The sequence below is a fragment of the Chondrus crispus genome, genomic scaffold, assembly GCF_000350225.1.
Source record: "Chondrus crispus Stackhouse genomic scaffold, scaffold_354, whole genome shotgun sequence".
NCBI lineage: Eukaryota > Rhodophyta > Florideophyceae > Gigartinales > Gigartinaceae > Chondrus > Chondrus crispus.
Window position 1 is genome coordinate 13,409 of NW_005179248.1, and position 24,973 is coordinate 38,381.

Below are 24,973 nucleotides of genomic sequence, written 5' to 3' on the forward strand. Positions count from 1 at the left end.
CGGGGGGGAGCTGGGGAACTTACACGCCAAAAAGTAGCGGGTTCAGAAAGCAGAACGTACGCCACTTGACCGCGCGTCACCGTATGCTACTGTGGTGGGCACTGGGCGTCCTCTGTAGCCACACTATATTGTTTCAGTTTTGAGAGCGCTTTATCCAGCGCGAAACCGTGCGTTGGCGTGCTTTTATAGGGGTGACATTAAAACAATCATCCGTTTTTAGGGCGACTTTTCTAACATTTAGGTCTCTGCCGAAATGGCCACGATGGTATAGGTTTCTATGGAGTGACATCCCCGAATATGAGTTTGTCGGAGGTGACTTTACTATCGTTTTTCTGTCACCCTAGAAAACGTGCATTGTCACCCCATGCAGAGGACACCATGGACCAAAATCACCCCACTAGCAGAGCACTTTCTAGTAGTGTCGCCCTATAAAAAACCCCACCACATTGAAATCGCCCCACGTAGATTTCACTTTGGCCGGGTGTCGCCCCCAAATCTACACTTTGACCCAAAAAGGTTTCTGTCTGGAAGCCGACGAACCACCGGTTCAGAGGTCTGTGCAACTACCGACCCTACTGCCTTGTGGATACCGACCCAACCCTGGACGACCGGGTATACGCTACCACCCGTAAGAGGGTGCAGTACCTCCTCGTGGTCATGGGGGAGTACAAATTCAGCGGGGTAGATCCCATCAGGGTCATCAGTTTCCTGGCTCGCTGCAAGGAAAATTTTGACAACGCCAATATGACCGAGGCGATGGCCCTGATGGCCCTACCCCATCTGCTGGCCCCGCCCGCTAAGGAAGCGTATGAGTCCCAGCGGGGACTGCACCGCAAATCTCAGGGGATCGCGAGCTGGGCCACCGCCGTCAATTGGCTGTTACGCACGTATGAGACGAACCTCGAGATCGAGTGGGCTCTCACGGCATTGAGGGAACTACGCCAGAAGCCGGGCGAATTGGAAACCGAGTACGCTACTCGAATGTCCACCGCCCTGGGAAGGTGCGGGGACGTGTACTCGGCATACGAGAAGACGACCCTCTTCATCGAGGGGCTCACCCCCGCGATCAAGCCACTGGTGTTGCAAGCTCGGGAGGATCGACCGCGATCCTCGTTCAAGGATACCATCGCCCACGCGCGTTCGCACGGAGACGCCTTCCGGGCCCAGCACGGTTCCGGGCGCCGCGTGGAGTTCGGGAAGCGCCGCCCGGTTAAACAGGTTCTCGCTGCCCTAGATGGCGCCCCGTCGATGTCGACCGGCCCCCCTCCCAGTTTTCAAACGGCCCGGGGAGCCGAGAACTACTTCGCTACCGAAGGTGACCTCGCCGGGGGGACTCCTTCCCTCCCGACGGAAGAATCCACCTTCAACGACGGAGACTCGCTGTTTTACGGCGACCGGCGCAAGCCGTATCAACCCGCTCGAGAGCCCGCCGAGGGCTTTCGCGGACTTCCACCAGGCAGAACGTCCCGTAATTACCAGAAGGACCTGCGAGGACCTCCCTCCCCGCAGATCATCTGCTTCACCTGTTATCGGGTCGGGGACCACATTTCCCCCGACTGCGGTATAAAGGTGAAAGATGTATCCCTCGTACCCCACCAGTACGAGAAGTTGACCGCGGCCCAAAAGAGCCGAGTGCCTCCGGAGGCGTAACTCCGAGCCGTCGCCCTTCTCAGTTACGAGGCGAACCGGGTAATGAACCCTGAAGCCGTCGCCGGCCCGCCACCGCGTGCGGGTACCGGGACGAGGGCGTTTCCGTCCCCCGGGGAAGCTTCTCCTCCTCCAAAAAACTAGGAGAACCTCAGCCCGCAGCAGCTGTGGTGGACACGGGCACGTCCCCGCATCTCCCGCCCAAGGCGGCGGAATCGTCCTCACCTCCCGAGACGGAGAAGCGGTACCGGATCCTCGGCCGCAAACACACTGGGCTATCCCAGGGAGACCCCGACCCCGAACCGCTCGGTACCTTACGTCGAACTTGGCGGAAAACACCCCCCGCTTGCAAGGGGTGTTAGCCATCCCGAGACAGTGCTTGCGCTGTCTCGGCGTAATTACAAGGTCTACGCAGACCTTGGACTATCACCGTCGATATTGGTGCGCCAGCTCACAATATTCGATACAGGAGCTGGCTCCAATTTCGTACGTGTCGACTCGCTCCCCTCCGGATGGGAGGCGCTGATTATTCCGGGTGAAATCCCGACGATTGCGGACGCCAATGGGAGACCATTGCGTACGAGCGGACAAATCCCCCTCGTGGTGCAGTTAGGTGACCGCACCATGAGGTGTAATTTCATCGTCTGTGAACGATTAGCCGCCCCCGTGATACTGGGGTACGAATTTAACGACAAGTTCGTCGAAGCCATCTACCCATGGCGGAAGGTGGTGGAACTGGACGATGGCACCAAGATACCCATCGTCCGGAAACCCGCGTCTCGGGGCGCGAACGACCCTTCCCTCCCGTCGGAGCAAGAGTATGCCCCAGAAGCCGGGAGGATCTCCCCAAATCTCAAGGTGTCTCGCGCCGTGGAAATCCCGGCGGGCACCCAGACCTGGGTATACGTCAAAAGTGGACGGGCAGGACTCTCGGTCGTCGAGGCGAACCCGCATTTATACGCGAAGCATCAGGTCTCCCTCTCCAACGGGGTGGTGCACATCACCCCGTTGAAAGAGTTCAAGGTCCTCGTGGCGAACTTCTCGTCCGCCAACAAGAGGTTGTCGAAGAACCAAGTCGTTAGCTTCGTCACTCCCCATTCACGGGCGATGTTGCGCACGGCGATGCCGTTGGACGCGGTCCTAGCCGCGGAATTCTCCGAGGGGAGCCCCCCTCTACAGGGCGAGAGGCCCCCTCGCGGGGCCCTCTCCCCAGCAGAGCCATCCACTCCGCAGGAGGCGGTTCCCCTCGACCACCTGCCGGCGCACGTGCGAGGGCAGGTTCGCACCATGCTTGCGCCATACGCCGGAATGTGAGATGGAAACTTGGGCGAAGTTCGAGCGACCGAACATCGCATCGAACTCACCCCCGGCGCCAAGCCGTTTCGTTGTCAGCGATATCGCGCTGGTCTCCGCGCCCGTGAGGCGGAACAAGCGTTGGTGGACGAGATGTTAGCCAACGGGGTGGTCTCTCGGTCCAAGTCCGAATGGGCGTCCCCCGTTGTGCTCATACCCAAATCGGATGGGAGCCTCCGCTTCTGCGTCGATTATCGACGGCTGAACGCGCTGACCGTGCGGGACACGTATCCAATCCCTCGCATGGACGAGTGCCTTGATTCTCTCGGTGAGGCCAAGGTTTTTTCCACCCTCGATTGTAACTCCGGGTACTGGCAAATACCAGTCGCCGATGAGGATCGCCCGAAAACCACGTTCACGTGTCACTCCAGTACTTATCAGTTCAACCGTATGCCGTTCGGGTTGATGAACGCCCCGGCCACTTTTCAACGTATGTTGGATATCCTCCTCTCAGGCTATCGCTGGAAGAGCTGTCTCATCTACCTGGATGATATCATAATCTTCTCCAAGGATTATGACACGCACCTCAAGGATGTGGACGTAATACTCCGTGCTCTGCAGCAGGAGAGATTATCACTTATCTTAACAAGTGCAAGTTTTTTCAGGACTCTGTCGAGTACCTGGGTCATATTATTCGACCGGGCGAACTCGAGATCCACCCGAAGAATGTGAAAGCGCTCTCAGAAGCGACTCAACCACGGACCCAGACCGAGCTGCGCTCGTTCTTGGGAATGTGTAATGTCTACCGACGTTTCGTCGATCATTTCGCCAAGATGGCGGCGCCCCTTACGGCTATGCTCCGAAAAGGAGAGCCGGGTGTCCTTCCCGATCTGGATGAAGAGCAGACCACGGCCTTCAACACACTGAAGGAGTGCTTAATTTCGCCACCAGTCTAAAAACTCCCGAGACTGGGGCGCCCATACTCGCTGGACACGGATGCGTCAGACGCTCAGTTGGGCTGCACACAACTGCAGACCCATGAGGATGGACACCGATACCACGTCGGGTATTGGCCACGCACGCTCTCGTCAGCAGAACAAAACTACTCGGCAACCGAGAAGGAATGCCTCGCCATCGTATGGGCGGTACAGACGCTCCGCCCATATCTGGAAAGGGAGCGGTTCATGGTCAACACCGACCACCACTCCGTGCGGTGGCTGATGAACCTCGCCGATGCGAGTGGCCGACTTGCCCGGTGGCGCTTGCGCCTTGCCGAATATGACTTCGACGTAACCTGCTTGAAGGGAATCAAGAACTGCCTCGCCGATGCGCTGAGTCGTATCCCATCTACGGGGGTACGACTGTCCCGATCGACGAAGAGATTCCTTGCTACTCCGTCATGAATTTCGACGATGAGCCTCAGCATCAAGAGGAGACCTACGACACCACCGACGTCGAAATTTCCGCGGGCTGCTACGCGCTGGACCCCCCGGCCTCGATGGCCGCGATAACCCACGAAGACTTCTCTCGTGAACAGCACTCCGATCCATTTTGTAAGGAGGTGATTTCCCGTCTTGAGAAGGGGGAGGGGTCCGCCGAATTGCGCCGGTCCCGTTTCTTCGTGAATCGGGAAGGGCTGGTCTGCCGGAAAGCCCACCTCGACGGCGTGGAACAGATCGTAGTACCAATAACCCTCCGAGAAAGGTTGTTGTACTTGTCGCATTATCCCGCCACCTCCGACCATCCGGGAGGTAGGCGATTGTTCTATACGCTAAGACAGCGGTTTTATTGGCCAAGCATGTCGGTGGATGCTTACTCCGCAGTGAGGATGTGCCCCGACTGCGCGAAGGCTTGCATCAAATTGCGGAAGCACAACTCGGAGTTGAAGACCTTTCCTCCGTCAGGACCGTTGGAGTACATCGCCATTGATATCTTTGGCGAGCTCTCCCGCACACCGAGAGGGAACCGATTCCTCTTGGTGATGACGGATAGATACTCCAAGCTGACCAGGACGGTCCCGCTCAAGAGGATTACCGCCGAAACGGTTGCACAGGCGTTCATTTCCCACTGGGGTTTCACGTACGGAGCACCTGTGAAACTCCTCTCCGATAATGGAGGACAATTCACCTCGAGGTTTTTCCTCGCAATGTGGAACATACTCTCAATAGAGAGCGTGTTTACAACGGCATATACCCCCAAACCAATGGGCAGGTGGAAAGATTCAACCGTACGTTGGTATCAACCCTCCGCCACCACCTTGCCGATAATCAACGTGACTGGGACCAGTACACGGATGCACTCACGTACGGCTACAATTGTACGCTGAACAGGATGATCGGTATGCGACCGTTCGACCTGGTACTATCCCGGACCCCGAGTCCATTGTCCCCCCAACAAACGCCGCTGTTGGACCCATCCGCCTCAAGGGCGCAGTTCAAGATCCACTACCTAGCGTCGCTCCGCGGCCTGATGTCGACGGCCAGCCGCAACTTGCTGGCCGGACAGGAGCGATATAAGAACGATTTCGATAATCGGATACGCCACGCCACCCCAGACTATCGGGTGGGGGATCAAGTACTGGTGAACCGCGAGGCCACGCTACGGTCCGAGGAGAAAACGGACAAGGACCAGGTTAGTAATAAGCTCGCACCGCAGAACGAGGGACCCTTGCCTGTCGTACAGGTGGACGACCACACCGTCACCATCTTACGTGGGACGGGACTGAAGGACCGGCTCTCTCGCGACCGGGTCATCAGGTCTCCTCCGCTGCGTAGCAGCGTGGAGGATCCACCGCCGGGACAGGTGGCGTCAGACGGGGAAGATGAAAACCTCCCCGACGGGACCCCTTCAGAAGAGACCCCCGCTACACTGGCGCTCGCCATGCCGCGCACGCCGGGGCCGATGGACGCCGTCATCGGCGGCGGAACCAGGACGCCCTCGCGCGTCTCGCTGGGTTCCGCTCTCAAATCGCGGCGAACCGCACCGAAACAGCAGACCAACCTCCGCTGTCGGACGCAAGGCCCCTAGCGAAGGATACACGTCCCGCTACGCGCTCGCGAACGGCGAAGGAGTCCCACGAACCAACAGTGGACCCTACGGATCTACCTGCGCCCCGCCGCGTCATGCCCTCCGCCCCCCTGGAGATCGACTCCGCCCACCGCGCTTTCATCTCGTCTGGTGCGGCGCGCCTGGCCGCGAAGTGTACGTTCCGACTCAACGCCTTTCGCGTACCACCACCCGGACCATCGGCGCAGACCCTACCTCCTGCTTCCTCCGCGGGAGTCCCCACCGACGCCTATGTCGTGCAAGCGCTGACCTGGCACGGGCCGGGAGATGACAGGCTCCCCCTGTTTCGCGTACGTTGGTATGGGTACAGCGACGCTGAGTCGACCTGGGAGCCCGCCCGTCATATCGACTACAACATGGTCGCGCGATACTGCCAAAAAGCGGATAACCATCCCCGACCGCGTGCTATGGGGGCATCCCGACAGCGTGGGACTCAAGAATTAGACGGGCTGTATCCCAGCCTTGTTGCCCCCTTAATGAGGTACACAGTGTACCTACCGCAATGCCCGCTGGAAACATGCGCCACGATCCCTCGAACCGCCTCCGGACGCCTTGGCCCGACAATCTCGCCCATTTGATCGTGTTTCAATTTTTGTGTTTGATTTTTTGGCAGATGTTTAATTTACGTTTAATTTTCAGTTTCAATTTTTGGTTTGATTTTTTTGGCCGGAGTTCATTTTATGTTAATTTTTCGGCGGGTGGCGCTACCCCGGCCGTACTAAAGGCGGGGGGTACCCTTCTGGGCGGCTCAATTCTAAAAAGGGGTCAATTCTAAAAAATCAATCCATCGTACTCCCGCCCTCAAACCTCAAACACTTCCGAGAAAACCACCGCTCGGCCATCTCATACCCTTCCACACTCTCTCTGATCCCTAGTAATGCAATAGACGGTGCCTCTTGCGGCCTGAGCAGAAATGCCACGCTCTATGCGGGCCCAAACAATTGGGCACAAGAAACGCCTCTCCAGACGCAAAGCCGAGCGTGTAAGAAGAGAAAAAGCACATCACTTCCTGATGCGCGGCGATCCCGCAAGAACAGTCTCCAGCCGAAAGGGCGTCTCTCTTTCCATCGTGTACAGCATCAAGAAAGCATTGACAGAAAAGGACACAAAAAGGCTTGAAGCACTGCTAGACCCTGAGTCGCACTTCGCTGGTCGCCGTCCGATTTTGTCTAGCGCTGAGGAAAGTTTAGTAGTGTCAAGGACATTAGAGGCTGCTGAGAGAGCATTTGCAGTAGATTGTGGACTCATGAAGAGCGTACAGGGACAAATTGCGCAAGATGGACGAAACTCCTTTTCCAACGGTGTCCCTTCCTCCGGCACAATCCGATCCTTCCGAGCCCGACATAGGCAACTGACGTTTCGCGCGTCGGAGCAGGTTTCGAGCGCAAGGCTTGCAGCCCAAAACCCCACTCATATACGTACGCTAAAAGATGTAATCCAGAAGCTTCAGAAAAAGTTCCCAGACCTTTTTTCAGACCGGCCAAAAATCTGGAACTGGGACGAGACAACCGTCTGTGGCGAGTATGGACAAAAGACCAAGTGTTTTGCCTCATCGACAAGTAACCAGGGCGCAGCACGAAGGGGAATAAAAGATCCCGGAAAACACCTGAGAGCTGGTATTGCGGTAGCAGCCTGTGGCAATATTGCCCCACTTTTTATTATTGCCTCAGGGAATAAAGTCATGAAATCCTGGCGCTCTCCGCTTGATTCGACAGACTTCACTGACAACACGGGCGTACCTCGCTGGCTGTGCAACAGAAATTGATTTCCTGCTGACACTGAAATGGTAGTTACCAATCATGGGTCCATCGACAAGGGCGTTATAGTCAAAGTTGTGCACCACATTAAGGAACATGCACGAAAGACGATACCTGCTGATGAGCACAGTTTGCTGCTTGTAGATGGCCACAGCTCTCGGCAAGGAGAGGCGTGGCTGCAAGAATGCGAAAAGCTTCGGATTCTGGTTGTTAAACTACCCGCTAATACCACCCACTTACTGCAGCCATGTGACCAATCCGTCAACAAGTACTTTCAGCCCACGGTACGAAAGACGAGAGATGACTTGCTGATGATAAGTCATCTCCCGTGGGCGAATACGGCTTTTAAAATCAAGCTTGCGGTGGCCGGACACCGTGCCCTGACTCCAGATATTGCCCGAAAATCCTTCATTGAAGCAGGCTTGTGGCCGAAGAATTGCCAATTATGGACCGCTTTGAACAAAGCCAAGTCAGCGACAACTCCCCTCGGAACCTTACTTACCAATCCCCAACCCGCAGGAGTCACGTTTGGCCATCGCAATCAGTTCGAACTGATTCCATGGCAGAGTCCCGACGTGAGTCGCGTCACCTTCTCGAGAAAATAAGTCGAATTTCAAACCGGGGTGGTTGGGCGCAAAATTCACTCGCAGAGATACAGGTACTCCTAAACCATAAGTTCAAGGTCAACCGACTTTTAAATACCAACGTCACGGCTACAAAGTTTGCAAAAGTCAAAGAGGCCGCAAATCAAGTGCGTCCAAAGCAGCAGCGCAACTTATCGAGGCTCCGAACGAAAAAGAGGTTTCGTTCAGTAGCAGAGACTGTGTTTCGGAGCCTGGGCACACTAGCCGAAAGATAATTGAGGTGCCAGTCATCCGAAATGGGTCTGATGCTGAGAAAGAAAACCACGCTCCCACTGCAGAGCTTCGTTTTGGTCAGGCACGAGAGGGTCTTTCTACGGACGTTTGAGATGACATCCCGATAGTGCAGTGGGCCAGGGCACGCGGAAGGGGTGTGGCAGAAGGCGAAGGTAGCTTGTCGCATGGCAGAACCAAAACGGCGGCGTCGTGGTTGATGCTTTTGGCACACATACGTTGATAGTGCTTCACGAACTTTATATAATTGATCCCTTTTTGTGTTTTCAAGCTCCTTCGGGCCTCAGTTCGGGCAAGAAAACATCGTTTTGATTGGTAAATTCAACGATTTTTGCCTTTCTGAAAAGTGTTCAGAATTGAGCCGCCCAGAAGGGTACAGTATGAAGGGCGCCCGCGCGTTCTTGTAGTGCAATAATCGACTACAACGTGGGGGGGGGGGTGAAAAGAAAAGGAATTGAGAGGTATGACGAAGTGGGAGGGGGGTGACAAGTGAAAATTATTTCACTTTATTATTTTAATTATTAATTTCAATTAGTTGCATATTAATTATTTGACATTAGATTAGATCTAGGATTTAGCGCCGAGAGCTACCGTAGTGGCTCCGGCCGGGCGATATATACCTTAGCCCTCTGACGACCAAGTCAGTAAAGGTAACCCGAGTTGCCAGAGTTGGATATCGCCTTGGTCGAAGTCCGTCTTTCCCAAGAAGCTCCCTTTTACCACAGATTACGTTATCCTTTGCGCTTGGGGGTTCCCTTTCCTTTTCATTTATTTCACCTATCCATTTCTATTTCTATCTCTATTTATATTCCCTTATCTTGTGTTGGTTCCACAGTGCCTGATTGCGATCCGCATTGTGACGACTGGGGTCATCGGGCTCTTGTGTTGGTTCTTTTTGTTTGTTGTTGGTGCCATCGGCTTTGGTTGCGACTGGACCGGTGTAGGTGTCTTAGCCATCGGGCGACACGTGGGTGTAGCGCTGCTACTTGTTTACGTCCACTGACGGAGGCTGTTGCGATGACGTCTCCCTCGAAGGTCCTGTTGTGTATACAGGACAGTGTTGGTTCCATCGGATACAGGTTGCGACTGTTCCGGTGTCGGTACTTTGCCATCGGGCAGTACGGAGGTGTAGCGTTGCTACGTGTTTGCTAATTCCCGTCGGGCTGCGTTGCGACGCCCCCGTCGAAGACCTTATCAAGGGTATAATGTGTACCAGGCGCTCAGCGAGCATTGGCTTTACGACCCATCGGGCCCGGCTTCCTAATCACCGCCCCGAACTCGCCGAGCAGCTGCCTGTACAAGACTCTACCACCATTCGTCCTGGGCCGGGCATCTTCCTTTTGCCCCCCCTATCAGAGAATTGAGCTACTTTGGGCCGCAAACCCACCTAAAGAGAAAGGGAGAATCGGACACTCCGTAGGGCTGTGCCGTCGGCAACTCTTGTTCGTTGTTGTTTGTTGGTTGTGTTGTTGCTGGACCGTTGGACTCTGGTTCCGGCCTGACAGGCACATTGCACTACAGTTCTCTTGGCGGCGCCACCGACCCCCAACGTAACCCCGGGAGGCAGACTCCCAAGACGCTATGGCTCGTTCGACGAGGGAGGTTTCGTCCTCGTGGCGGTTTCACGAGAAATAATTTTCCTAGTCGCTCGGCGAGGTAGCCAATTACCCTTATGGCGCGCTCGTCCCTCCCATGGAGGAGAAGTCTATGTACTCGGTTCACGAGGTTCCTTTTCGCCAGCTGGCGTGTCCACCCCCCCCATCGGGGAGGGAAAAAATTATCTCGCTCGTATGTCGAGGTCAGTGCCCGCCTCTTGGCGTGTATTCCCCCCACCACAAGGGTGAGATAATTTATTTCACTCGGTTATCGAGGTCATTCTCCGCCTCGCAGCGGGTCCGTCCCCCTCGCGGGGGTAGGAGAATTTCTGTACTCTGTTAAGGAGGGTACGCTCAAGAAGCGTGGCGTTCCCTCATCTCGAGGGATAAATTCTATACTCTGCAGACGAGGATACTCGCGCTCAAGCAGCGTGTCGGTCCCTCCTCTCGAGGGGTGGAATAATTTGCATCGCTCGTTTATCGAGGTCATATACCGCCTCGTGGCGTGTCAACCCCCCCGTTCCCAGGAGTGGGATAATTCATATCGCTCGTTTAATCAAGGCCATTCTCCGCCTCGTGGCGTCTCAATCCCCTCCTTCCTAGGGGTGGGATAATGTGTACCGCTCGTTTATTGAGGTCATGTACCGCCTCCTGGCGTGTCCATCCCCCCTTCCCAGGGGTGGGACAATTTATATCGCTCGTTTATCGAGGCCCTTCTCCGCCTCGTGGCGTGTCAATCCCCCTTCACAGAGGCGAGATAATTTCTATCGCTCGTTTAACGAGATCATTTCGCCTTCAGGCGTGGATAACCCTCTAATACGTGGCCGGAGAAACTTCCAGCTCGCATGAAGAGGACTCCCCGCTCTTTACAACGCGGTCAGTGCCTTCCTTCCGTACTACGGGTATAGGTTCTCCTCGTTTAACGAGGTCGTCCCCGCTTCATAGCGTGTTCAGTACCCTCGCTTGGGCAGGGGAAACTTGTCGCTCGTCTGATGAGGACCTTCTCACAGATCCCAAGACGGGGTCACTTCCCCCCAGTGGAGGGGAAGGCCTCTACTCGATGGGCGAGGTCTCCTTCGCCGTAAAGCGTGATAGCTCCCCTCACTTCAGGACGGGGCCCTTCACAAGTTTGAAGAGGCGCCTTCGGCTCTTGGCAGGGGCCGACCTCACACCACTTGCGGCTATTACCAGTGTCCGCTCGAGGCGAGGTCACGCTAGGCCTTCGGTACTTCGCAGTCCGACCCCCTCCGCCTCAGAAGTGGGACGTTGTCGCTTCATGGATTGACGAGCACGGTGTGCCAGGCGACGCCCCCGTCCCCTTTTTGTTTCTTCGGCAAGAGGGTGGTGTAGAACTCTGTCTACCGTCCGACGAGGCGGGTCGCCCCGCGACGGCGTGTTCGGGTCACTTATTCTACGCAGGTCAAAAGGAGGAACCAAGGGTTCAGTTTATTCTTCATCTACCGAGTGAGGTAGATCAGTGGGCGACCGTACTGGGCGGCTGCGACCTCGTCCTCAAAGGACCCCATCCTCCTCCAAATTAGAGACATCCCCTTCCGGCACCGCGCCCTCCGCGCCGGCCGCCTTCTCTCCCGACACCTCCGTCGGTCCTTCCGCAGCTGTTACAGTGACCGCCCCTTCGCGCCCCGCGGGTCGAGCAGAACCCCCCGATCCCGCCTCGCGTTCTACCTCGAGCGGGGGGGTTGCAGAGAAGCAAGAGCAACTCAGCGACAGACATCGCAGTCGGGTCGCGGCTCTCAGCCGCCTTCAACGGCGAGCGTCCGGGTTTTTCTCCCGCCGTCCATTCTCGCGTCTCCGCACGGGTACCACTCTGGGTTCTTCCCTCGAGACATCCTCGCGTCTCCGAATGTTAACCTCGAATGTGCGGCAGAATGGCGGAACAGAGACCGCAAAACCCCCTGGTGACAAGGTGCACGGGTATTATCGATCACGGGGACGCTCTATTTTAAGAGGGGGGCTTTGTAGTGCACTGACACACTCATCTTTTGCTCGGTACACCTGTCCCCGGCCAGCGCGACTCCTTCTCCCGGGCACACGTGTACCTCACGCCACATGTAACCGGGCATCAAGGCCCCTGTGTCCAGAAGTCATTCCCCACGTGTAATGGTTGTCATACCTCCCCAAGAGGAGTTTCTCCGGCCGTCGCCGCCGTCGTTTTAATTTAGTATTTTTTAGTTTAAATAATTATAGCTCCGACGTCGGCTAGTATATAGCCGACGTCCGACCCTAAGTAAATCCTCACGAAGCTTTGAGTCTACAACTCGGGTTTCTGGAACGGAGTCGTAGCCTCGCGTCGGTCCCCGTCCTACGACGGTACCCTGCGAGCCATCTACGTCCCGATTCTCACCTATCTCTACGGTGCGCGCCGTCCCGCTACGCCTGGCTCTCTATGCGACAGCTGTCCCTACCGCTCCGCCCCTCCTGGGCTCTACTTCCCCCACTTTTTCCCTTACTTTCCCTACTGCGCTTCGCGCCTGGCCCCGTACCGGTCCCTTACGGGTGGTCTCCCGATAATCCTCTAGACGCGCCCCACCGAACGCGCGCGCTCTGCCAGAGGGGGATCCCACCCTTCCCCCTCAGTGCACGACATTCATGAGCCAAATATGAGCGAAAATCGCGGAAAAACTTACAGTGCTTTAAGTGTTCACAGAGGTCTGGTTCTCTACGTGAGCAGAGTGGCGGAATAGTGACCATTTGCTCACGATAATAGAGAGTTTTTGAAAACGAAAAATCGCTAAATTGTGGTGGCTATCCGATCGACAATTTTTTGTCACATTTTAGCGAGTTTTGCGCAGACGGAGAGTTTTTGAACCATTGCAAATTCGTGACTAACTGAACCCCTTCTAACCTCGTACTGAGTGCTACAGCCCTCTCCCCATATATTCGTCGCCCAAACCCACCATGCGTCAAAAATCGTACAACAAACGAGCTGTTGTAGCCAAAATACGCTCGACCACAAGGCGCCTTCGCCTGTCCATGGTGGCATGTCGCACACGCTCCATCCCATTTTATTTTGCCCGCAAGCGCAGACTATTGTGCATAGATCTAACCAAATTCATACGGCGGACGATCACTGTAAGTGGCATGTCGTTCAACTTTAACATTTATTCCGACCTCCGCTGCAGGTGGGGGGCACATGTGGCGGAGGACGGCGGAACGGGTGAGGGCGATGATGGTGATCGGGACGAGAATAGGGGTGACGAAGGGATGACGTGAGGTGATGATGGCGGGGGTGGTGGGTGCGGGTTTGTTTCGAGTTGGATTTGAATGGGGAGAAAGGGGCTAGTCGGTGAAGTTGTTGTGGGGAAGGTGTGGACGGCAACGTTGCCATTTGAAGGGGAAGGGAGGCAACGCCCGTACCACGGATAGTGTTCGGGAACAGGACGAGCAGGCGGGTGAGGCTTTCCTCTGTAGGCATGATGGGTCTCGCGGCACAATGGGTTTGCTAGATGCAATTTTTGGCGGGGGATCGAGAGGTGGACACGAGGTGTAAGGTACCCTTCCATATGGCGTCCTTTTTAAATTGGCTATTTTAATTGATATTGCGACTTCTGACTAAGGAACGCAAGAATTTTGTCGCTATTGAGAACAGCTGTTCTGCCATGTGTGCGAAATAATGATTTTTTAGTCACCACTTCGGCTTCAAAAACTCTCTAATTCTGCCAGAATTTTACGACAGGTGTCTTTACGTTTTAGCGCAATTTCTAGGTTTCGTTACTCTTCTTCGTGCAAGATCGGTCCTAATCAGCAGAACACACCATCAGCCGTTCAGATTTTCCTGTCACCTGCGACATGGCGGAGGTTTTAGACGCCAGCAACACTGATGATGGAGAGCTGCGAAGTGTTGGGAAGCGAGGGAAGTATCTACCGGAGGAGGATAAATCATCGTACGTGAAGTGCCCGCGTTGCGCACTCATGTCGCTGGTTATGGTAACGTGAAGCAGTCGTTTGAAATTGTTGCTCGCAAATTTAATCAGATCCCGCATATATCGCAGAGGGTGAATTGGAAAGCCGTACAGGACAGATACAAACGACTGCAGGAGGAATTTGACGTGGACGATAAGAGAAACAGCAGTCTATCAGGTATCGCGGGAGGGGAGATGGGAGAGCTCTATCAGGCGTTATCTCAAATGCGAGAAGAGAGGGACACTTTTCTTACGGAGAAGTACAACTCCCATCCTGATCTACGGCGTTAGCTACCGCGCAAGCATCATGAGCAAAATCGTGAACAGAATTTTTGGACACGTGTAGATTATATTTGAAAGGATTTTCACAGAATTTTGGGGAAGCGTAAGCTCCCAAATATCCATATTCCTGAATGGTCATCTGAGGGAAAGCGCACGGACTTTTGCATGGTGCGGCTCAATACCCTGCTGTCAACTGTAGTTCTCTTCTGCTGTGCGACAAGACAAGTTAAAAAAGGACTACGGTGCACGAAAATGGCATAAATACACCCCCGAATCTCAGATAAAAGCATTTTCGACACTGTTTCGTGACACCACTAGGGTATGACCCTTCGAGGGCACGCGCGGGGACCCGAATCGGAAGCCCGTTTGTGAAAAGCATGAAAACACTTGCGGTTGTGCGGCAATATCCAGACGAAATTCGCATATGACCGCGAAAAACCAAAATGTACAGTACCTTGATAGTTATGACAACTAGTAACCTGTCGGACCGCCCTTTTTCTCCAACACCTCTTCAAGGCGACGGGTAATTGAATCGTAAAGCTTTCCTAGGTATTGTTCTGTGATAGAACACCAATAATCTATAATGCAATCAGCAACGTCCTCTAAATTGTCCAATTGGCGCCCATGAGCATACACACGCCGAGCGAGCAGACCCCAAACGTTCTCAATGATGTTCCGGTCTGGGGACTTGGCTGGCCAATCCAATAAATTGACGTTCTTTGAATCAAGCCCGGCTTTTGTGTAGTTAGTGTAGTACAATTGCGCGGAGGCGACGGCGCCGCCGCCGCCGCTCCGGCGAACAGTGATCTTGTGTGTAAGCGCCAGCACAACCGTAAGGAGTTGTATTTACAGCTGGTGGCCGGTGCGGAGAACAGTAATACTGCACCGGCTACACGTGTGCAATCCGTACGGTTGTAAGTAGTATTTAGTAGTTAATGGCACAAATTTATTAATTGTGTACAATAGCTGGTATACAGTAAGTAACAGCTACTGTAGCGGGACAGGCGTCCTGTCGTCCTACTTAGGGGTTCAGACCGGGGGCACCTGCCCCGTCCCAGTAAAGAGGAGGCAGACTCTCCTCCCTTACCTTTACGTCTAGGTGCTAACACCGTTCCGGTTTTCCTTTAGCTCAGGCATCTAACCCGTGACCGGCCGTTTGGTTATAGCACCACCGACCAGCAGCGCGTCACCGGCCACGTGAGCCTTCCCTCTTTTCGAGTCCATCCGTACGGTTTTTATCCGAGCGGGGGTAACCCAGCGTCGCGCGCTCCCTTACCTATAACTCCCCTTGTTCCGAGTGGTCTGGACGAAGGAAGTTATACCACAGTTATAGCGATGGAAAGAAGCACCGTCTTTCTGAAAAGTCCATTGTTCTCCCAAATTATCAGCGGCAAACGGCAGCAGGTCCTCCTCCAGGACACTGCAGTACTGTGTAGAGTCCATTGTACCTTGAACAAGAACTAAATGAGACGTACCGTGAACTGAGGTAGCACCCCAAAGCATAAATGATGCTCTTCCTTAGTGTCTGATGGAGAAAAACGTCTCCTCTCGCCGTAAATCGTGCTAATATGACCCCAGGCTATCCGGGCCATCCAGGTTCAATTTTTTTTACATCTGAGAAAACAACCTGGCGCCAATACGAACCCCCATTCTGCAGCATTTGCTTGCTCCACTCCAACCTGGCAACCTTGTGCTTTTCCAGCATCTGTGGGCGAGTCAGCATCTTTTAATATTTGAGGTGAGGTGCTGCGCGTAGGATCTGCTGAATGCGACGAACGCCAATCCCAATATCAAGGCGCAGCTTCTCTTCCTGGCATGATTTTCACCTTCGCTTGCCTCGCAAAGCAACACTCTTGTCTGCTTTTCGGTTATTTTTGATGCGTTGCGCGTGCTTTTCTGTGCTTCAACCCGCTTTAGGTGCTTGAAAAAGTTTTGTCCGGCACCGGGAGAACTGCCGAGTGTTCGAGCGATCTCCCGAATGCTCATGCATTCCCTTTTCATATCCACGATTTGACCTTACTCGAAGTCTGATAACAGCTTACTGCGAGGCATCTTTGAAGATGATACCATAGCTCTACTGCTATTAAAATGTTTCTCTGTTTAAATATGTAACTACCGGAGGCAATGCGTTTTCCGTTCGAACGGATAACGCTTTGCCTCCGGTAGTTACATATTAACCGAGAGATCTCTCGGTTTGCCGCCAAGATTTGTCGATGAACGTTTCCGTACCTTTTGTGTTTTCGCGGTCATATGCGAATTTCATCTGGATATTGTCGCACAACTCCAAGTCCTTTTTTGCTTTTCAAAAAGGGGCTTTGGATTTGGATGCCCGCGCGCGTCCTCGAGGGCTGATGCCCCGGTGGCGTCAGGAAACAGTGTCGGAATTGCTTTTATTCGAGATTAGGGGGTGTATTTTATGCAATTTTCGTGCACTGTACTACAGTACACCCGGTAACGGGATTTAGTCTGTTCGAAAAATGAGTGGAGAAAATGCATTTTACCCAATTAGAATGGCCTACATTAATATCAGTTCGCCATGGATTATCTTTATTTAAAGACAGGGCGGTGTCCCACAGTACAGTCCCGAAAAAAAGTATAGGGACTGCATGGATATTCACATTGCTGGCATACAGTATTGTAAAGGACAAATTTGAGGTGCGTCTAGAACTGTAAAAGCAACGAGGAGACCGAATCTGGGGTCGGATTTAAGATCGAGAGCTCATTCACATCATATTTATAGAAACCGTATTTATGAGTGTTCGAAAGTATAAGGTACACAGCAGTTTCTTTAAAATTCCGCTCTGTACAATGCAGTATCTCCCGCGAAAATACTGGTAAAAGAGACTAGACGCATACAAAAGGAAGGGGAAAGCACAAAACATGCGGTAGCTCATTTCGACACAGCAAAAAATGCCTCGCGGTACGCATCTGAGCCAGCATGACCAAGGACAGATCCAGGCTCTTCGTCTCAACAATTGGACAATTAGGGGAATTACAGCGCATCTCTCGCGCTCCGGCAACGTCGTGGCCACGTTTTTAGGGAACCTGGGCCTGTACGGGAAGAAGAAAAGGCCCTGTAGGTCCAAACGCATCGGCACGGCTCGACGTGCTCTCTTGCGCGAAGCCCACAAAGGGCATTTGTGTTCTTTAGAGTTGGTTAAGACCCGTAGTCTTCCGGTAACTCCCTCTACTGTGCGAGGTATCCTACGAGCCACGCCAACTATTCAGTACAGCAAAGTTGTCCCCGCTCCGATGATGCTCCCGAGACACAAAATTGCACGGGAGCAGTGGTGTCGCGAAAAGGTCACTTGGACGGTGTCAGATTGGATGAATGTGGTATGGTCGGACGAGAAGAAATTCAACTTGGACGGGCCAGATGCGTTCGGTTCGGGTACTATTGGCACGATTTACGGACCGACAAGGATGTTCTCAAAACGCCAGCAGGGTGAGGATTCTGTAATGGTTTGGGGCGCTTTTTCTGGTACTAAGAAGTTCGCGCTCGCCGTTTTAAATGGAAAGCAGGATGCTAATAAGTATATAGATACATTAGAGTCCTATCTTTTGCCATTTGTGGATCAAGAAATGGGTCCAAGTTGGATGTTCATACAAGATGGTGCATCCATACACCGCGCTAAACGTACTTTCAGTGGTTTGAAGAGGAGGAAATTCCTCTCTTAGAGTGGCCTGCCAAGTCACCTGACCTGAATCCTATCGAGAATTTATGGGGCATCCTAGCGCGAACGGTTTATGCACACCAACGTCAATTTAAGGACGTGGATGAGCTTTTAGAAGTTATAATGGAAGCGTGGGACGAAGTTTCAGAAGAGTGCCTGGAGAAGCTTGTCCGTTCCATGTAAAAGCGGTGCTTTGAGTGTGTAATGGCAAAGGGTGGTCTGACGAAGTACTAGGAGCGATGAAGTTGTGAAAGAAATCCGCTGTACCTTATACTTTCGAACACCCATAAATAAGGTTTCTATAAATATCATGTGAATAGAGAGATTACGAAGCTACAATTTATCCTTAAATCTCGTTACAAATCTACGGAAAATTTTGTGGAACATTTATAGCAGATTTGTTCTCATATATAACTACGAAAGACCAAATATGGGGTAAATATGAGAACTAGCACACGGCATCCCATCGCCAGCGAGTAAGAGACGTCCCCACTACAAGCTAAAGTTTACGATACGTATTCCATCCTGTCTGAACGCTAAATTCTCACCGATCACCACGAATTTTCAACCAGTGCAACCCTCATGCGGCAAACCGATTTTTCTCTCGCTCGTGCAATGCAGCGATATCGGTATCAACGCAGACGCATGCTCCTACTGCATGCAATTAACGCACCTTTGCCGTATTTTATACGAGAATGCGACAAAGCGATGCGTTCTCGTGGTGATATACTACGCATACGGCTTAGATCTGTCTCCATATCTTCTAACACTTTTAACCTCAACATGTACTCAGACGGGTGGTCCCTAAGGGATTTCCGTTTCCCGGTGAAAGACATCACCCGAATAAGTGCATGCATGGGCTGGGTATCGGGGAAGACTAAGCGCAATGGTTACAGGTGCGATCTTATAACGGCCTGTTGCATAGTTTAGCGAGCGCAAGCTTGCATCCCCATGCCGTTGGAAAGATGTCGAATACTTATTCGGTATGCATGCACCTGCGTTGAGTGAAATCTTTTGGGAAGTGTTAGAAACATTTATTGAGAGGAAGGGGTACCTGCTAACTGATCTACGTGACGGAGAGGGCACCCTTGTACGCAGGTAGCATCCAAAATGCAGGTGCGCCCCTAGACAGTTGTGTAGGGTTTATTGACTGCACGAAGATCAAGATGAACAGGCCAGGCGGACACGGTAGTATGCAACGCAGTTGCTATTCGGGGCACAACCGCATTCACTGCCTAATCTATCAGACAGTTACAACACCGGATGGATTAATTTTTTCTTTGTATGGTCCTGAGGTGGGTCGAAGGCATGACTTAACCCTTCTCCGGCAGGGCCAACTTGAGGAGAGACTACAGGGCTGTTTAACTATAGTCGATAGGCAGTATCATCTCTACGGTGATGCTGCGTATATGATCCGGCCCTGGATGCAAGTAGCATTTCCCCGTATATGGGCAACTGTAGAACAGGAGATATATAATACCAGGATGAGTGCTCTGCGCGTATCCGTCGAATGGAGCTACAAGGACCTCAAGCAGCTTTGGTCTGTAAACGACTACGCACGTGCTCTAAAAGTCCGCCAGGCGCCCATTGGACTCATATATATGGCCTCAGCTTTATTTCTGAACTTCAAAACATGTCTTGAAGCCGGAGGGCAGGTGCAAACGTTCTTCAAGTGTGCCCCACCCACTCTGACCCAGTACCTCAATGCAGAGTAAAATATGCGCGCGGCGCGCACAGCGCGAAGCACGAGGGCGAGATCACTGCAACTTGTTGGCAAGGGCCGCAAACACGTCGATCATCTTGCTCCTTTCGAGAATGGCCATTTCCGTTCCTCAATTTCCACACCCATCTTTCTCTCCTCTACATCCAGCTTGCGTCGTTTTGACGCTCGCACGACGTCAAACCGCTTTCCCTCTTCCTCCACACGTCTCTTTTCCAATTCATATCTTCTCTCTTCCAACTCCAACCGCCGACTGTCCTGTTCCCTACGCGACTCCATATCTCGTACAAGGGCTTCAGTGGTATCCTTGTCGGACTCGTAATTGATTCTCCGCCTTGTCTTCCCAACATTGGGGTTCCTCCCCCCTCCCGGCGAAGCGCGACTAGCAGTACCCTGAGAACGGTTCTCTGCTTCCACCTCTACAGTATGACCCGCGGTCTCCCCCTCACCACGAGTTGTCCGGTTTAACGCCATGCTCCTCAGCTCCTCCCCAGCAACTGCCAAACGCTTCTCCACCTCCGGACGTTGGTCCTTGGCCGCCCGCTCTTTCTCTGCGTGCTCGTCCATATCTAAAATGAGATCATCGTGCAGCGTCTCCCTCTCCGCATACACCTCCACTTGTCCCGACGATGCCATGGATTTCTTATAGTCCGAACGTCGTTTCGAGATAACCACCTTGAACCGATCTTCTAGACTCTTCTGGGAGGGCGGGTCCTTCTGTCCTAACAACGCCGGGGGCGCCGTGGATACGAATGTAGAGTGAGCTTCCTCAAATAAAATGCCTAATCGACCCCATGGTGCCACATGCGCTTCCGCAACCGACACCGCTTTCATAAGCAGGATGTCGGCCGAGTCGCTGAAGCGGAAGCGCTTAGAGCGAGGAGCAAAGTTTTGCTGGCGTGCATGTGGGGGAGAGGGGTCGCCGCACTGCGTAGGTGCAGTTTGGAGAGCGGCTGCAGAGATAGAGTTCGCAGGCGGAGGGGAAGAAGCTGTGGTCTGAGGGGTGGGTGTGTTGCCTTCGTGGCGTGTCGGAACAGGAGAGGTCCGGGCGAGGGTGGCGTGAGATTCATGAGACGGAGGGGGCGGGGACAATGCAGGAAGAGTCAGTGGAGGTGTGAATGTGCGAGAGGAGGGGGATGCCGTGGTGTTGGGGATACGAAATGGTGGAGAGATGAGAGGGATAGATGGGGTGCGTGATGTTGTTTGAAATGGAAAGGGCGTTGATGCAGGGTGTTCAAACGTCCTTTCTCGGTTTCCGGCGCCAAAAGCATGATTGAATCAAGTGCATATAGAGGGGTGGTTCTGAGGTACCTTTTTTAATTTCGTTATGGGGTTGCATCCAACGAAATCATTCTACGGTGCGGGGAGCAATTCTCGTTAGGCAATGACACCTGTCCCGCATATCGAAGATTTGTCGTGAATTTGTCGTATTTTAGAGCTTCGTAATCTCTCTAATGAGCTCTCGATCTTTAAATCCGACCCCAGATTCGGTCTCCTCGTTGCTTTTACAGTCGTAGACGCACCTCAAGTTTGGCCTTTACAATACTGTATGCCAGCAATGTGAGTATTGATGCTGTCCCTTTACTTTTTTTGGCACTGTATCAGTTCGGTGACTTTTGCCGAAATATGGGCCAATCCATTTTCCCCGGAATGTATAAAGTGGGGTACAGGGGGGGTCGCTCAATAGTGCCTAATTTAGTAGTGCTTCCCTCTATATAGTGCTATGGCTCACCCTCTGGCACAGGTTATCATAAGCTCACACGTGTATCATCCGGCATGGTTCAGTACTGTTGCGGATTCAAATTTGATTTCTACGCGACACGTGGTACACATGAGAGCTGCAGCCTATGGCCTGGCGTTCAATGCGCGGCACACCCCGACACTGTCGGGTGAGGGAATCTAGGGGAGGCGAGGACGTTGCGGGGAAGCGAGGACGTTGCGGGGAAGCGAGGACGTTGCGGGAGGACGAGAACGTTTGGACCCTGTGGTGTCGTTGGGCTGGAGGCTGACACAAGGCGCTGAGAGGAGCCGCCCGAACCAAGGGAGGTGTCGGGCGGAAGCGCGGACAAGACGTTGGACGTGGGCATAACGTTGGGCTCGGCGGTGCGCCAAGGAGAACGGCGAGATCGGAGAGGACAGGAGACTTAAGAAGACCAGGAGATCGCGACGGAGGGGCTGAGGCAACGGCCCGAGTCTCGGGGGGTGGCAGCTGGTGCCGGCACGGGACTTGGGGGACGGAACGGCCGCCAAGGGCGGCGGGTATCGGGAGTATAAGATAGACGCGACGCGCATGTAGGAAAGGTATCAAGGAAGCTACAGGCGAGCTGGAGGTAAACTCGAGGACTACTTTCAGATCCTGCTGCGTCCGCGATCGGTGAGGTATGCGGCTTGGACTAGTCGCAACATAACAAATTTGGTGGTGAGTACCACACCTGATTGTCCAGGTCTGGATTGACAGGGACAAGGAACAAGGGCCGGGTGGGAAGAATGAACCCATCAGGAGACCGAGTCGGTCAGGGCGCAGGACCTCCAGGGCTTTGGACAAAGCAAGAGGAAATGGAGGAGAAATTTGCGCAGATGACGACAAATGACGGAACGATCGAGACTGGAGGGGCATCGCGGGACAGGCGCCAGCAACGGTCACCGATTGAGGCTGAAGGTCTGGATCCCTTGGCACCGTTGGAGTCTTTGAGGGAGGTTATGCAGGAGATCCTTACCAACCTGCAGGACAATACAAGGGCAATCAGGGCAGTCGGGAGCGCAGTAGGAGACCTAGGGGAGCTCCTCGATGGGCGCTCGGACGACGATGGAGCCCCCTCGCATGCCCATTCCCCACACCGTGGCAGGGAGGCCGGTCCACGTGGGCGGGGTGTGGCGCCGGAAGCGCAACCACCCGCAGGTGGCTCAACGCCGGGCACGCCCTGTCAAGAAGGAAAGGGCCCCAGGCGAGGCATGGACTTGTCCGCCGCCTCCATGGACGACAGCGAACTGCTGAAACCAGGCACCGCATTCAAGATCTACGCTAAATCCTTGGAGCCTGTCCGCATCTCAACTGCAGGAGATACGAATTTTTTCGCGGCACACAAGGCATGGAAACTGATCCAAGACTTTCCGGTTCACCCCAACCATCAACGCCGCTTGCTGGCCTCGGCATTCTCAGGGACCGCCCTATCGGTTTTCGAGCGGATTGCGTCGGCCAACCTACAGTGCTGCGCTGAAGAACTCTGGGTCTAATGGTAGGTTCGGAGGGGCAAGGGAAAGAAGGAAGGGAGGTTGATGTGTGTGAGTGAAGGAGTTGGTGCCGAGGTTTACTTTGAAGCCGTTTTCCTGCGATACTTATACACTTCGAGTGCTACACTATCGCTCTACTCCGACTCCCAGTAAACCATACTCTACTATGCGCGACCAAGCGCGGTCCTCTTGTGGCCCGACCATACTGTTCGATTTCCACCTTACGAATCGATTCGTAACTATTAGCTCACAACTATTTCTACACATTCCAAATGACTGTAAACCATGGCCCTATGCATGCAACTGTTTCACACCTTACTAATCTGCATCCAGTCATGCCAGACTTCATTGTTGTGCAACGAACAACTTGGCACTTGTCTATTTCCAACAACGCAAACGTCTTTCATATCACAATCGCCATACGTATCCTTGTTTCTCACCTTACTAATTTCGCCAAGCACTGTCAGATAATTCTGGCAAGTTATAACAATGTGCATCCAGACTTTCTACACAACTCACATGAGAATACATGTAAATCACACGAGTACTGTCATGAACTTGCATCCAACGGCGCACCATGACGAGAGCACAGTGCAACGGCGCGTGCTCACGCAAGACTCGCATACAGCGTGACGCGTACACAGAATAATCGCACAACTGTATTCCTCTCGCGAGAAGTACTTGTTGTACTTTTGATTCACATGTACTGTACTCGGACACGGGCAGGATCGCAAACAGTCTGACACTGTAAAACTGTAAACCCTCATGTGCATACACCTGGATGCGTGTACATGTGTACGTACACGAATCCACCTGGCGACGTGTACATGTGTACACGGCATACATGTGTCCCGCCCGGGGGCCCCATGCAATTACCCATTACAACCATGGCAAACCACTTGAAACCCCCAAAACAACGTAATTCTGGCATATACAGGCCATTTAAAGTACATCACAAGGCCAATGACGCACACGTGGACAACGCTCGACCAATAGATTTGCAGCATTAGACCTGAGGGCCAATAGAATTGCAGTATTTCCTGTGTAGTCTATAGTGCTACGGGCCAAGGTTCCACTTGGCAAAACTATGCAAATTTGCATGACCCTCCGAGAGGCCACTTTCCTCCCCGGAACCCCAAAATCTGGGATTTTACACGTGTCATGTCGTGATATGGGTAAGAGCGCCCGGACCGTGCAGTCATGTACACGGGTCACTCGATTTTGACCTTTTCAGATAACAGCATGTGGTCGCACATTTTCAATAGGGTCTTGGCAAGAGCACAGCTTTGCAACTCGAGCCATCAGCGCCAGATGCGGACGAAGTTCAACAAAATGGTATGGAAGGAGGGCAGGGAGAGTCTCAACCAATTCGCGCACAGGGTGCGCGAGGCTGCCTTAGCACTTCCGGAACCTGTGTCGGACGACACAATGTTGGATCGATTTATTCAATCCCTACCCCCCGCCATCCAAGACTTGGCTATCTCCGTCCCCGGCTCGTTTGACGAGGGGAGGGTGGCCATGATGTCCGCCTCAGCCGTCTTCGAGACGGGGAGGGGCAGACATCGCGGCGAGCGCGTCAGGCAACTGCATGAGGAAGCAAATCAGCAGAAGAACCCCGCCGCCCGGGTCGACCCAGCTCTGCAAAAAACTCCCCCTCCTACGGGGGATGATCGCTTCATCTCCGCCACATGCTACTACTGTGGGGAGAAGGGACATATCGCTCGTCACTGTGAGAAAAAGAAGCGACAGAGAGCCGAACCTGCAAGCAGCAAGCAGGGGGAAGGCAAGGGGGGCGGGAGGAGGTCCGGAGACCTGCCGCCCCACAGAAACTAGGCGGCAGGCCCCGGGCCGTCGGGGTGGTCCCCGGGGACCGCTCGGCCGGGCGCGTCTGCACGTGCACCGGGGAGGAG

The 24,973-nt window shown here is 53.6% G+C and overlaps 1 protein-coding gene across 1 annotated transcript; it reads left to right on the forward strand.

Annotated features, from left to right (window-relative positions):
- Positions 1-17,348: 17,348 nt before the first annotated feature.
- On the forward strand, positions 17,349-18,116 carry CHC_T00000490001 (hypothetical protein). Its single transcript, XM_005717874.1, has one exon. The coding sequence runs from the start codon at positions 17,349-17,351 to the stop codon at positions 18,114-18,116; it is 768 nt and encodes a 255-aa protein (XP_005717931.1).
- Positions 18,117-24,973: the final 6,857 nt, after the last annotated feature.

Bases quoted from the DNA above. Each gene is read 5' to 3' on its own strand.
- CHC_T00000490001 (XM_005717874.1), top strand. From the start codon at position 17,349: ATGCCTCGCGGTACGCATCTGAGCCAGCATGACCAAGGACAGATCCAG.